Source organism: Chamaea fasciata, unplaced genomic scaffold (assembly GCF_029207755.1).
Source record: "Chamaea fasciata isolate MVZ Bird 193981 ecotype frontalis unplaced genomic scaffold, bChaFas1.0.hap1 SCAF_5, whole genome shotgun sequence".
Classification (NCBI taxonomy): domain Eukaryota; kingdom Metazoa; phylum Chordata; class Aves; order Passeriformes; family Sylviidae; genus Chamaea; species Chamaea fasciata.
The window spans coordinates 33,381,442-33,396,824 of record NW_027094090.1 but is presented as its reverse complement, the minus strand read 5'-3'; the positions used below and the strand labels follow the sequence as shown (position 1 = coordinate 33,396,824).

Genomic DNA, 15,383 nt, shown 5'->3' with positions numbered 1-15,383 from the left:
CATCCAACAAAAAAAGGAGCTTGCAGAAGCTTCCAAATGCTATGTTTCACATGCTTCTAATAAACTCTTAATCAGAGAAAAATGATAGATAAGTTGATAGATATCTCCATGTTGAAAAATTGGCTGTGTGTCTGTAATTCAACAACAGCATCTAGGTTTCTTATTGCATTTTTTAAAATTTGGTTCAAATGCATAAATAAACTCTGAAGTTATAATTGGCACTTGAGGAACAGTGATGAAGAAAATAAAAGGAGGGGGAGAATCAATTTATTTTACTTATTGCTTTCATGTGCCAACTATAGCAGTAAAGCTAGATAGCTGCATCTCATGAGCAAGCTAAAAGATGTTTCATGCAAGCACTGTTAAAGCACGTTAACTGCTATATATTTTAACTGCTGTAGAAACCAGAAGCTCAAAGTCTAGAGTTAACAACTGGAATAAAAGTCATAGCAATGCTTACATGGTCGATAAAATATAGAGAGAACACCTCTTAAATTAAATACAAAGTAATGGATTGAAGTGAGAGCAAATGTCCTTTTCGTCAGAGAAATTATTTGTGTCTACAAAAGAAATTCAAAACATTATTTTGGTAAAGCATATATTAAGAAGAGAAATTGTTGAAGAAGCCTACAAAATAAAAAAAAAAAATCTGAAAAATATAATTATAAAAGTTAAGAAATGTTTCCTAACCTTGCTAAACAATATGAAGTAAATGCATATCTTGGCCAGTACTCACACTCTGGAATCCTGCTTAAATGCTACATGATATTTAAAAAAAAAAAAAAAATCACCAACTCAGCAGAAAAACTAATGCAATACATGAAAAAAAAGAATTCTGACAGATATGATTTGTGGTTATGCTTAAGATAATATTGCAGAAAAATGGAGGTCATAGCAGGTCCCAGATCTAAAACCTGAACTTCTCTTCCTTTATTAGAATCTGATTTGCTTAGCATCTAGCATACAAATTGAATTTTATAGTGTGAATCACCAGCTTCATTGATCTGAACTGCTATTTCAGAAACAGCAGGATTTTTATCTGCCCAACATAATAAAAAAAAGCAAAATGATCCTATATCCCCAAGACAAGATTTATCCACAAATAGAACTCTTGGAAAGATTTTAGATTAAAAATTAATTGCCAAAGTTTAAAAAATTATTAATGATGAAATCTCTTTGCTTTGGGCCAGGAATTATGGAAATGGACCACATTTATACATAGAAGTTTTTATACATTGATTCATACTTATTTGCACTAATGCTGAGGACATGCAGCCAAGACTAGGTTCAGCCCATGGAAGGCTTTCCTTAGACATGTAGCAAAGAGCCAGTCTGTCCTGCACTGCCCAAGGACAAGAGTCCAGCTCCCAGCACAGATCCTCTCTCCCAGTACACATGGCCTCCACAGGAACAGAAACATGATCCCCTCTGGAGTTGGGGAGGGGAATGGTGCTGACTCCAGGAGAAGCTCATATAAGCACCATATAGCTCGTGGAACCACAAACCTTCATCAGTCAATAGCAAGGCCTGCACCACCACCCCAGTTTTTGGATCATGTATGCATTGGTTCCCATTTGTAGATGCCACTAGTTCATAAGAAAGTTGTGTATGTACGTGAAGCTATTGCAACCCCAAGTCCTCCAGACCACCTAATTCTCTTCATCTCCCAAGTGGGCCACAGCTTCACAGAGCATACTCTCAAAGTGTTGGAAACAGAAGCAGCTAGCAAAGCAAAGGAACCTCAAACCACCACCTCCACTTCTTGAAAAAAATACACACGTTCATCATTTAAGTAAATTTGATGCAGAGTTTGTTTTTTTTTTAATGAAGTTTGTGAGGTTAAGAGGAGTAAATAGTTATCAGTTCCAACATTACTACTCAAAGATTTTAGACTCAACAGCTAAATGACAAAACTTCAGTTCATAACCTACTCTTAGAGGGCAAATTTATTGAATTGGATGTGTTTAGGATTAATCAAAGACTCATTTAGTACTGAAGCCTAGAACCATTAAAATTGATTTTAAGCATATACAACACCACACAAGCACGAGTGTGGCTAACAACAAAGCTCTGACTATTAACTTACTACTGCATAGCTCGGGACAACTCACTTCACTTCTTTAAACATGTGCTTCTTCTGCCAGCCTTCAAGTAATCTTGTCTCATTAAGTTTGTTTTTTAAAGAGTCTTGTACCATCTATTTGTCTAGTGATTTCTAGTTTGTCCAGCTCAATAGCCACCTGACTTCTAGACCTCTCTAGATATTACTATAAATATCAGTAATATTTAGCTCTTCAGATTAGTATACATTTAAAAAAAAAAATCAGCTCTGTACATAGATTACCTCCCCACTCTGACTTCCTTTAATTTCACTGTATAATTATTTTTCATTCAGGAGCTAAGGTCCAATAGCTATTTCTGCCAATGAACATTGAACAAGACAAGAAATTAGGAATAACATGTTGGGGGAAAAAAACCCCAAAACCCAACCAAACAACAAAAACCATGCAAACACACACACAAATAAAATGTTAGCTATTAATGATGCCTAATCCAGCCCAAGAACCCAAAACTGTTCATCGTCTGTATTTGGGCATATGTATTGTAGAGATGGCAAGGAAAACACGTTGATAAGTACCAGGTTCTGTGATTTTAAGAAGTTACCAATAATTGATAGAGAACTAAATTTAGAAGCTGTTTTACTGCTGAAAAAAAACATAGCAAAAAGGTTCCAATTTTTACTAACAAAAAGAAAAATCATAGGCTTGTAAGTAAGATGATCTAATGGGGAGATGGAACATAGACTTGACTTCTCTGGCAAACTTCAAGGGTATTTGAGGAGCACTCATTTACTGCTCAGTAAACCAAATTCAGGTTATTAACAGCTTCAAGGAGAAAAACGTTTTAAAAATCTGAGATTCACATTTAACTCTTCCTTTAGAGCTGCTCCAGTGCAGAATTATAAGCAGGGCTATTGATCCAAACAGACAGAGTTCCACAGCCCACTTTTCTAGCATCTTGTTTTTAAACACCAAGCTATCTGAAAGCTGCAGAAACATAGCTGCTGGCACTGCCTGATACTCCATAAATCAGTCTATTCCTAGCACTAATTATCCCAAGCAGCTGTTATCCTCCATTTGATCTTCAGTATCCAGGAAATCTTTTCTTCAAAGGCTAATGTGACCAAAGAATGTTTAGCATGTACCACTTGGAGATAAAATGAATCTGTGTTACTTAAAAGCCATATACTCTATTGAGTATTTTCACTGAAGTGCCATTAACCCTCCTACAAGTTCACAGTGTTTGGGGTTATTTTTTGGGTTTTCTTTTTAGAAAAGAGCATTTCAGTAGGAAAAAGAACAGCATCATTTCTTGTACAGAAGTGTAACCCCCAGCAGAATAAAAGAGGAGGCAGTGCTCAGCTAGACAAGTGTGAAAGACTATGCATACAATCTAAGAGAACTTTTTCTCTCGGGCTGTTTCCACATCCAAAAGCTTGTCAGAATAAGATTAAAGACTGAAATGACATTATATTACAGTTATGCAGCTCACACAGCCACCCCTGCTGTGAGCTTATACACACAAACCTTTACATGTTGATTGTTCAACATTTGCCACAGATGCCATGGCTCTCACTACCTGCAGGTATTGGAGCAGATATACCATCAGTTCAGAACTGGAAAGATTTGAGAAATATGAATGTACTCAGGTACATTTCTCACACATCACTGCTTCCCATGTGGCCTTTGGCACCACTGGTTGTAGAGCCAGCCTCCTTGCAAATTGCCATTAGTGCCATGAGCTCCTAGGTTCTAGCCTGGCTGCTGATAACGCCTTGCAGCAAAGCACACAAACACTTTTGCACACAGACATGCAGGCTGAGCCGTTTGCTCAGCTGGGCCCTGCACCTCACTCCTTCCCCCATGGCCAATACTCACCCTGCCCCAGGGGAGACCTGCAGCTGCTGGGCTGCAGTGGGATGAGCTGTTTCACACTCTCCCTGAACCTACCTGGAAACTGGCACTTCACCTCATTTAATCACAATAATCCCTGGGTGACTGAATGAAAGCCCTTGCAGTTTTTCAGGGAACTATTAGACTAACAAAACTTTACCGTTGATCAGGTATCCATCTGAATAGCTGCAAATGAGCAAAGGGAACAGCAGTGCATGCCAGTTATTTCTACCGTCAGGACTGACTGACGAGGACTGTAAACAGAGAACACGCTGTTCTGACTTTGTTGCTTCCATATAGCAGCGTCCTTCCTCCAGCATACCTCCTCAACTGGAGCTAATGAAATCCCACCTCCCAAAGTTACTGCAGTACCAGAGTAATAAAAGATCAGTGGTTTGAGAACCACTTTTTGCAGGCAAATTGGTATAGAAATACTATATGTGTTGCTTGATAAGTAATCCAAAAAGATCCACACACAATAATCTGTTGCATTAATCCCTATTTCTAATACTAAGGAAGTATTTTATATAACAAGCACTCCCCAATATATCAGCTTCCCATGGCACAGCTGTTATGAAAAGTGTAATTCAGTGGAGTCAAAACTCTACATGCATTACAAAGCTAATCCTGTGAGGTTAGCTATGACTTTGCAACAGCAACAGGATTACTGTTACACAGAAAAATATGGAGAAGCAGCTAAGCAGTCAGCCTCCAAGTTGTATGCATGCCCAAAATAAACACAACCTCCAGTGTAGCACTAACTCAACCAATTTCACTGTTATCACAGCTGCTAGCACACTGACAAAGGATAGTTACATCCTACACCAAAGGCTGCAGGACAAGAATTTGATCATGACTCTGTGATCTGTACATCCCTATACCAAACAATCTGTATTTTCTGTCACAAACCAGGCCTAGATTGAACAGCCAGATTGATTATTGCTTACAGAATGATTTACTGAATTTACTGTTCAGTTCCATGATAAACAATGAAATATTTATTCTGCAAAACATTTATGTTGTAACCACATTGGGCTGTTACTATCCCACCAAGTTTCTACATCATTAAAAAACACTGCTGAAGTATTTATTAGAGAGGGAGGGAGGGAGGGAGGGAGGAAATAATTTGCAGTTAGAAAACCAATGGCTGATTCTCTCACCACTCAGGTGGCCATTGCAGGGTGCACCTTTCATTTTAGAGGCTGAAGCCAACTACAGAACACACCTACACAACACACTTCAGACAGGCCAAGTTAGCCCCACTACACCCTCACCCCAGATGTCTGCCATCTCCTAGGGCAAGTATTCCAAGTGTGGTGAGATGGAAGGCTGCAGGAACATGGCTATCCATTTCACAGGGCCCACAGCTTATACAGAAGGGAGACACCACAGCTGGTTGACCAGGGTCTGTCTCCCAGGTCTCACCACACTGCTGTGGGTGAAGGAAGAGCTGATACGTCTCACAGCAGCCACCTGTTTCTGTGTGAGGCACATTTGGGGCCAAGTTTGAAGCTCAACAGGCAGAAGTGAACAGGAAACTGAAGGCTCGCTCTTCTTAGAGGCAAGTGCCCTGAGGTCAGCTGCATCTTTCGCTCAGCTTCCACCTAGCCCTGAACCCCTGGCATCTCCCTCTGTGAGGAAAATCTCACCTCTCCAGACACAGCAGCTGACTGAACTGGAATATGAGTGGCAGCAGTGAGCCAGAAGGCAGCACCTTCTTCAAGGACATAATGATCTCTTAGTCAGCAGGCTCCACACTGTTCCCAGGAATTTACCAGCAGCAGTGACCCCAGCTCCAAATGTAGCCAATTCCCTATTAACGGTAGCAGTAGAATGACGCTTAAAAGAAAAAAGTGCCAGTCAGGTGTAGTCTTATACCCTGTGCTGATACTGAGCACAGCCCAGAGTCACTTGAAACAGGGCCTTTAACAAAGGCAATCTTACCTCTGGCTCCTGATGCTAGTTGAAGCAGTCACCAAGAGTTTGTTTAGTTTAATCCTGAAAGCCATTTTCAAGAATTGCTTGAATTTTAGCCAACTATGAGATAGTATTTGTTCTGAGGAGGCTGGGAGGTACTTTTGGCAGACATAAGACACTTCAGTGGTGAGAGTTAGCGAAAAAGTAGTTAGGAACGTATGTGATGCAGAAAAGTAAGGATTCACATAACTCCTACAGACTCAGAAGGAAAACATATGGCTTAGGAATGCATGTGGGTTCTTCAGCTCCCTAACCAGCCTGGCAATCCCAGTGCTGAGCAGCTAGGGAGTGAGCTGCAGAGATGGCTTGCTGAATGTTCCCAGGAAATCTCTGTAATACAGTTGGTTGAAACCACTGTAATAGAAAGGTCTGACATAAAATATCAGTCTGTGGAAAGCAAAGTCCTTCACATCCAAATGTCATCTTTGAGGAAAACAGATTTCTAAATGCTAAAAGCATGATCTTGACTCTTTTTAGCATTAAACATTTTATCATCTTACTTGAAAATAGCTCGTTACATAAGATGAAATGAAAAAGGCATCTGAACAAAGCATTTTAGTTTGAAATGCAAGCTTTCAGAATTTTGCTTCATAAGCAATTGACTCTTGTGAGTGGGTGTTTTATTTCATGCTGGAACAAGATATTTTGGTTGCTGTATCCTTAAAGCAGAATTTCCCTCAAAAGTGAGGATTCCAGGTTCTGTTATCCTCTAAGCACTTAGTTCCTGCCACCTTTTTAATCTAATATTCTGTAGCGACACAGACCACAAGAACTTCTCAGTTGATATATGACCAAATTAGACAGCAAACCCAGGCTCTTTCTTTCAAGAAAAAAGAAAGAAAAAATTATCTTTTCAATACCAGAAAAGTAAATGAACTTTACTTCACCTTACGAGTTAAGAAACTGAAATTAGCCTCAAAGTGGCCTCTGAGAGGTACCAAATCTGCACAATCACACAATTTGCCAGGTTTGTAAGGAAACTGACTGCACAGTTTGCCAATTTAGAATTTATATTACAGTTTTGTTTTTACAGCAAGAGAAGACGGCAGTCAAAGTCTTTTTAATTAGCCTGACAAGGGCCTCTATTGACTCACACACCAGTCAGCATTGTGGGGCTAGCACAGATCATCCTGAAGAGGTGGCTGGAGACAGTGCAGTGGGGTGATCTCTGTCCCTAGGGCTTACCAATGCTACTGCTCATCAAGTGATCAAAGACGTCAAAATTCATTATTTGCAAGATCATACTCTGTGTTCACATCACATCAGCAGCACAATCACACTTTAAATCTGGGTACTATATTGATAGTTCTCTAGAAGGATATCCTATGAGAGGGATGGGACACAGTGCTATACCAGAACTTCACTGTCTTGCTGCTCTGTTAAATTACTCCCCAAGTCCCACCATCCTGGCTGTGCTGCTTAAAGACCAGTTCCAAGATGATATTCTCATCAAAAGAAAGTAACCATGGAATTCACTGCCTAAAAACTCCTCAGGATTGTTCTGTTAGTGATTAGTTGTCAGCCTGCCTTCCACACAGCTGTTATTATGTTTGACAACACTCAAACTCTCTCCTAGTCTAACTAACAGATACTCAGAATACACAACCTAATTTATATTAGCAAATACTAAACATGACACACACCTACTTATTGAAACATTTCTTCATGCCCTGATGCACAGTAATGAAGGTTGCTGTTTGCAGTCCTCCTCCTCCAAGCCTAATGTTAGAAGAAAAGTAATCCTTCTCAGCCCAGGCTCCAACTGCAATTGAATAAGCTTCCAGATTTTCCAGAAGCTTTGCAGGCTGAAGCTGAATGAAGTATGTTGGTCAAATGGCACTTAATTTTATATTCATCATTAGAGGTGGCTCTTTTGAAAGGCTCTTCAGTAATATCTTCAAAAATTACACAATTTTTTAATAATGCTGGATAACAGTAAACAAGTCAGTTAAGATCACACTTAGATCTAAAGCGTTTTTGCTTGTGCATGCCCATCTCAAGGGACCAGCAGGTGGACTTCACCATCCAAAAGAACTGCTGCCCAGTGGTCCAGTGCAGCTGACAGACCAAGCACACAACTACCATCCCCACTGCGCCAAGCTTCAGCATCACTAAATACAGGTTGTCTCCTTTTCTAACTGCTCCATTACCTTGCTCTTGGCAATCCAGCACAGGACACAGAATGGATCAGAAAATCCTTGCTAACCAGTGCCCAGCCCACCTCCACTACACTGCCATAGCAGCAATATCCACTGAGTAACTCAAGTCTTCACGAAGAAATAAAAAATTAAACCAGAGCAGTTGGGGTGTTCCAGGTTAAAGCATATTTATATAACTGCAACAGTACATCAAACTACTGGGAAGTGAATGGGAAGAGACAGATAAGCCACAAGCAAAATTTGATATGCATGAATTACTACATATGTACATAAGTACTTGCCCCATGTTGCAAGACACCTGATCCAGAGTGAAATCAATCACCGAATCACAGAATACCAGGCTGGAAAGGACCTCAAGGATTGCCAGCTTTTCTCAACAAAAGCATGGTCTAGACAAGATGGTCCAGCATCCTGTCTATCTTAAAAAGCATCCTATCTTAATCTTAAAAGCATCCAACATTGAGGAATCCACCACTTTCCTGTGGAGATTATTTCAGTGACTGATTGTTTTCATTGTGAAAAATTTTCCTCTCCTCCAAGAATCTAATCAAGTTTAATCAAATCAATATTAGCTGTGTCCACATTATAATGTGTTAAAGTTTTTCATACACCTTTAACCAACCTTGTACCCTGTGAACTAAAAATTGTTAAATTCTGGCTTGGTTTTGTAACCATGTTGAGGAAAGAGGAGGGATGGAGAAAATGGGCAAGTAGATAATTAGTACATGCAGGAAAAAGACAAGAACATCTGAAGGGGACCAAGGAATAATGTGAAGAAAACTCAGGGATAGGAAGTAATCTGGGTAGACATTGCAAGATAGACAAGATGCAGGGATGGGCAAAATGGAACAGAGCTGAGAAGCCCAATATTTAAAGACTGGGTCATGTAAGAAAAGCTAACAAAGCATTTGGCAAGAAAAAAAAAAAAAAAGACAGGACACAGAGATGCGGTAGGACTGATGGAAGAAGGGAATAAGGAGACAGAAAATAGAAATTTAATCTAGATGTACGAGTACTTTTGCATGTTAAGTTGCATTTTCCAGGTACACACGGTAATGTGATCTTGCTCAGTTCTTTCCTCATCAATCTGTGCAAATAACATCAGCCAATGCTTTCCCAGTCTCCTTCCTGTGAGAAAAGTTGATGCTATAGAGACAGAACCTTGTTCTCAGAAATTGAGGAGACTTCATAAGACCAGCCTTCTACCAGGAAACTGTCCATGCTCTGGGGACATGCAGGGGACAAATCTATGCCCAGATGATGCCAGTTCACGCTGCCTTTCTATCCAGTTAAGATACACTCAAAGAGATTGCAAACACAAAAACATAAATACAGGCATAACCCTCTGAATTTCTGTAGCAGGATTCCAAAACATTCAGTTTCTTTAGTCAGGAGCTTCTGAATAACTTTGACAACCATGTGGGAATTAATGATCGCAGTCATAATTAAAAAGCCATTTGTCACTGTTTATCATCTATTTCACATATGGAAACTAATATTTCCTTTGTGAATAACGTTTATTTGACAATCTGATGCTAAATCTTTTTTATCCAATTCTTGTCTGACCACATTTGTAAAGCACTTCCTTTCATGGTTAAGGAAGGTTGATGGCTTTTGTATCGATACACCTCTAGTTCTGCACAAAATAAAATATTCTGTCTCCCTCTACTGGTTCTGCATTAAATCAAACCAGAAAAAGGAAAAGAAAAACTAGAAAGCAAATGTTTATTGTTATCTTAGAGAATTCTATACAGAAGGAATCCTCAAATAACAGAAGATTAATACTTTAATAATAGCTTCTAAACAAGTGTTACAAGAAAGAATACTAAGGATCTTTCTGAACACAGCATGAGGCCCATTTAAAGTTTTTACAAGTACATAGCACCACCATAGTGACACAGCTATGACAGAGAAATTATTTATATCTTCAGGAAATTTTCTACTAAAATTATTTCTTCATTAAAAATACAAGAGAATATTAGTGAACTTTCTGTTTCTGTAACTTCAGCTTATTTGATATTGAATCAGATTTAAGCACTCCTGCTTCCTTCCAGCCAGCCAGCCTTAGAATTAATCTGGATGCTTTTACTTCTAAATAAATGATAGATAATATATGGTTTTGGTTTGGGTTGTTGGTTGTCTTTGGGCGTTGTTTTAATTAAAATCAAAATTTGTGATTCAAGGAACTTCTGGTTTGCAATTTGATCAGTCAAAATATATTTAGTAATGAAAGCAAGCTGTCACTATATCAAATAAAGGAGATGTCTTTCACATAGTCTTTAGATGACAGCTGGAAAAACTTGGGGGTTTTTACTGAAATCTGCTTTTCTGAAATGATATAATTAAGTGCATAAAGCACTCTGCTTGTTTCTAATATGGACTTGAAATAGTTTATAGTACTCCTGGAGAAACATATATCTTTTCCAAATATATTATTTCCCCAAATAAGTCAAAATCACAAGAGTAAGAGAAACAAGTGCCATGTTTGCCATGAGGCCACCACTTTGATTTTTCTCTTACTAGTTTTCATCATCAGAGAATTTTATTTACATTTGGGTAAAAAAAGGCATTATTAAAATGAAACTCTTCATTCACATATCTCACAAGCTAGAAGTACAGCACAGTGTGCTGATTTTATCATACATTCTACAGAACAATTTACCACTCCTTTAACAGAGCCATGACCATTCATGTGTCCTACCAAAAGACATTTCACTCTGCAGTGATTTTTATTTTCTATGGTAATACCTGTTTGTATGCAAAACATGCATCACCTGCTAAGGACAAGGGTCAGCAGCATAACGAGAAAGACAGCATATTATGAAGTTGTCCCTGGCAACTGTTCCTCCACGTTTACCCACTCCGGGGTTCAAGTGCTGCAGGCGCTGTGCTGGTTGTCAGTGGCCCTGAAGCACAAACAAGTGAGATGCGGGCTCCCAATGCTGCCAGGGGCCAGGCCTCTTCTGTGCACGCAGCAGGGACCAAGAGCCAGCAGAGTCTAAGACTGAGGAGGGGATGGCTCCCTGTGTGAACTGCTCACAGATCCTGAACTTCCAGACACTGAACACAGTTTCGAGTATAGAGTTTTTTAAACAGTACCTGTCGTTTACTCTCTGTAGAAACAGATTAAACTATGATAGACATTCTGTCAGAAAATAAGAGATCAAATTTATCAGCCCTGTAATTTCTGAACTAACTGAAATTACCACTAGGAGTTAATTTGTCAAGCAGTTATCAAAAAGGGTCAGACAGAATTTCCATCTTTTCATGAAACAGTATTTGTTTGCAATTGGTCTGTATGGATTGCTCAAAGGTAGCATTCAAACAGCTGAATGTGAACTTAAGGTTATTTGAAAACTACAGTTCTACCTCTACACAGAGATTCCACTATGTGGGGGAAAAAGCACTCAGAATTTACAGTCAAATCATCTAAATATGTAGAAAATTCAAGTAGTCTCATTTAAAAGGAGACCATAGTGTATGTTTCCATAGTAGTAGTATGGAGGCCTTGGTTACCAAGTTGATGTTAAGAAAAGAATTCTTGAGAAGAAATATGCCTACACAGTAGATGACAGCCATGAACTTTCATGCCATGTTTAAGTAAAACAAAGGAACGCTTTTAAATGCTTAAAAATTAAGTTTGACATTAATAGACAAGCTCTTACCTTGACTACATTAGCACATGCCACTACAGTGAAATTCTTTTAGTAAAGTTTTTACATGCACCTCAAAGCTTCTACAGACATATTTATGAAAAGACCATGCTTTATTTACTGTACCTGAACATTTCTGTACCTGTCACGCTGCATGTTAATGAAAAAATAAGATGGAACATTAGGTTATTTTCACACATGCTTCCCAAAGGCATAATTTCTATTTATTCTTACATATGACATTACATGCAGTTTTACTTTAAAAGAACTACCAAGAAGCACTTCAGTCTATCTTAAGATGACGACTTTGCCAAGTCAAATAAAAAGGTTTTACTGTGCAGGAAAAAAAGGCTAAACAATTTAAGAAGAACATTTCTTCTCTTTCCCACGCAATCTCTCGGAAACCCCCAAAACACTGATGCTGATAAAGGGCTCTGAGGGAAGTAGGTTTGTTTTTACTAGCACTCTTCACCTTGGAGCAACTTGGTAGAAAGGAGTTACACAGAATTAACAGCTGAGGATACAGCAATTTATCCAGCTGAGCTAGTTGAACTTTGCCTGTTTCCAGGTACTACTGACATCATTAGGAGTCAGTCATATCTAAGGAATAGCACAGCCTGGCCTCTTGAGTTTAAATTAAGTGTGAGGGCTTAAATGAAACACTGCCCACATTAACGAAATAAACTATTTACACTAGCACACAGAAAGTACTTACAACGTTTCTGGGAAACTGCCTGTAAACAAGCTGTGACAATGTCGCAGTTCTTCTGGACTTTTTGTACAAGCCTGTCTTTCTGCTTCAGAAGACGGAGCAACTTTGCTGATTGAACGGAAATTCTGTAATTCAGTTCTCGTTTTATAGTTGTTAATTCATCAACATCTGCCAACAAGCAGAGAAAACAACTTCAGTACAGGCCAAAACATTCACAAACAGCTTATTGTAGTTGACACGCAAAGACACTTGCCCCACAGACATTTTCAAATACAAGCTTTCTATAAATGACAAGTTCTATTGACTGGGGTAATTCCCATTTATAAACACTTTCAGAATCTGAGCCTAAGTCTTATTTTTCTTTTAAACAAAAGTATTTACATTTATTGCACAGAGTAAGAATCTTAACAATTATGCTGTTATAAACTAGGAACGTGACAGATACAGACAGAATACACCTATAAGAGTGCAACCAGGGGATACATTTTAAATATAGTACCTTCCAGAATGAACAAAATATACATTTGTAACAGACAATGGAACATGTTCAAGAAGCCACCTGCAAAGCTACAAATGCAACTCCAGAATAAGCTCTAAGTGGGAAATTCTTTCCACTAAGATACAACTAAATGGCTTCAGTCACGGCTCAGTTATCTCCACCAGTCAGGTACAGTGCCGCTAGACCCCTTCAGTTCATCAAAATGTCTCAGCTTAGTTCTAATATTCCTGTTATCCCCCCATGAGGTGAGCTTCAGGACCAGAAAAGGGAGTTGTTGGGGAGATGTCTTAAGTCCGTTCATTTTTCTGAGTCCTCTGCTCTGTTCTCAGAGGCCCTCCCCACCAAAGAAATCCTCGGTCTTGCCTATCACATGTTGACCACTTCAGCTCCTCCCTGTAATAGCCTGGTACAGCTTGCCACCAGCATCCACACAGCTGCCTGCTCCCTGCAGCTAAGTTTTCCAACTATCACTTTCAATGCACTTTCAATCCTGTCCCCTGACGCTGGAAAGAAAATCAACCCAAAAAATGCATTCTTCAGTAACCTGAACTAATTGAGAAAAATATGTATGCATCCAGGAAAAGCTGCTATCAGTGGGATGGTAAACAGCTCAGCTCATGTGGCAAAACTTTTTTAATTATTCTGGAGAGCTTAAAGAAAAGGACAAATTAGGCTGAAATGACCATCAACCATAGGCTAGTGAAAAGTATAACTGCAAGGATGGGGGAGCCACTGATAAAACAATACTGTACTTTATAGCACTACCCTGTTTCAGCATCTGCTGCTCAAGTGGAATTCCCAATCATTTGTACCAGGCAAGGTAATTTAAAACTAGATCTATGGATTTGAAAGGAAAAAAAAAAAAAAAAGTTGCATTTGTGCTAATTTATACAGTCACCACCAGAGTTGTTTGGTGAGTTTTACTCTTTCCTCCTTGCGCCAGTTAGCTGTGCCTATAAAAACCAAAAAGTTGGCAGCAAAACTAATGAGCTGAAATACCACAAAATATAGTCCTGAACAAGAAAATTTCCTGTTGAGTCCTAGGTTGCCAAAGGACACACAAAAGAACTTGAGCTACATCCTAGTAACATCAGATGGCGTGTCATCTCATTAAGAAGCCAAACACGGAAGCAGATAGCTGTTTGTACAGCTCTGAAAAACAGGCATATTTAGTCACCTCTAGCGTTTTTTCCTCATCAAAAGTGATTAAACATCAGGAGACAAGAGGCCTTTGTTCTCTTTTCCTTGTCATTGGATCAACTTGGAGTTACAAGTCTCAGTCTTTCACAAACATGCACTGTTGAGGTTACCTAACTTTCATAAGAATTCTTTGAAAATTTCATTTAGATTCTGACTGACTCTAGCATTTACATTTTTCATTACACTCCTCTTTTTTTTTTTCCAGAAGACACGCCAACCTGCAAATAAGCCTTACAGCTGTGCAGTTTAGTTTATGTCCAGTAGAACCAAAAGGCCCTGAGAAAAACTTTCTCTAATGATACTGTATGCGTAGCATCTCTTCTAAATTCAGAAAATAAGGACTGAGTGAAAAAAAAAAAAAGAAAGGAAAAAAGGGAAAAGGAATGAAAAGGCAGGAAAAGGCAGGAAAAGGCAGGAAAACTGGACATTTATTCATTACTGTAAGTAAGGAAAAGCACAAAACTGGCAGAAAGACAAAAACTTAGGCAGTCTTCCACAGAAACTAGTAGCAGACGACCCTCATTCGGCCCCTAGGGCACCTGAAACAAAAGAGGAGAGAGCAGCACAGGAGGCCCTAGTCTGAAGGAGCTCTCAGCCGACAACGCGTGGGAAGCTCCTGGGAGGCACGGGCATGCAGAAAGCCTGGGTACGGACACATATACACACACGGACACGTGGGCGCAGGCACGGAGGGCACCTCCGGGCAGGATTCCCTTGGGCGCACAGAGGAAAAGCGAGGCGGCAGGGGCAGGCAGGCGGGGCGGGCTGTACCTTTCAGCCGCAGGTACTTGACCTGCCTCGGCCGCTGCTGCAGCTCCCGGAGGGCGCGGGAGCGGGCACTGCCCGAGGGGGCGGCCGCCTCGGCGGCGCTGTACAGCTCGGTGAGGAGCCCGCTCACCAGCGACGAGGTGCGGCTGGACCGGCCGCTGCCGGGACCCGCCTCGTCCTCGTCCTCCTCCTCCTCGGCCAGGCTGTCGGCGCTGCTGCCCGCCCTGCCTGCCGCGCCGGCCTCCGCCGCATCCATCTTCCGCGTCGCGGCCGCCGGATTCCGGGCTCGGCCCGTTCCACGGTCACACGCCGGGGTGGGGCGGGCAGGGGAAAGGGAAGCGGGCGGGAGAATCCAGGCAGGAGCGCCGCGCCCGGCTCCGCTCCCTCCCGGCGCACCGTGGTAGAGGCCGGGGCGGGGGCGCTGCACCTGCCGAGGGGCGGGGAGGGAGGGCACCTCGCTCC

General features: G+C 40.5%; 1 protein-coding gene across 2 annotated transcripts in view; it reads right to left on the bottom strand.

The window, feature by feature from the left end:
- TBC1D30 (TBC1 domain family member 30) overlaps positions 1 to 15,192 on the bottom strand; it is a 53,548-nt gene extending 38,356 nt beyond the window's left edge. For both annotated transcript variants that reach the window (XM_066183188.1, XM_066183189.1), the window contains exons 1-2: positions 14,925 to 15,192; positions 12,458 to 12,622 (exon numbers count right to left, since the gene is read on the bottom strand). In XM_066183188.1, coding sequence (XP_066039285.1) covers positions 12,458 to 12,622; positions 14,925 to 15,177 — 418 coding nt within the window. In that variant the 5' untranslated portion in view covers positions 15,178 to 15,192. The remainder of the gene's footprint in view (positions 1 to 12,457; positions 12,623 to 14,924) is intronic.
- Positions 15,193 to 15,383: the final 191 nt, after the last annotated feature.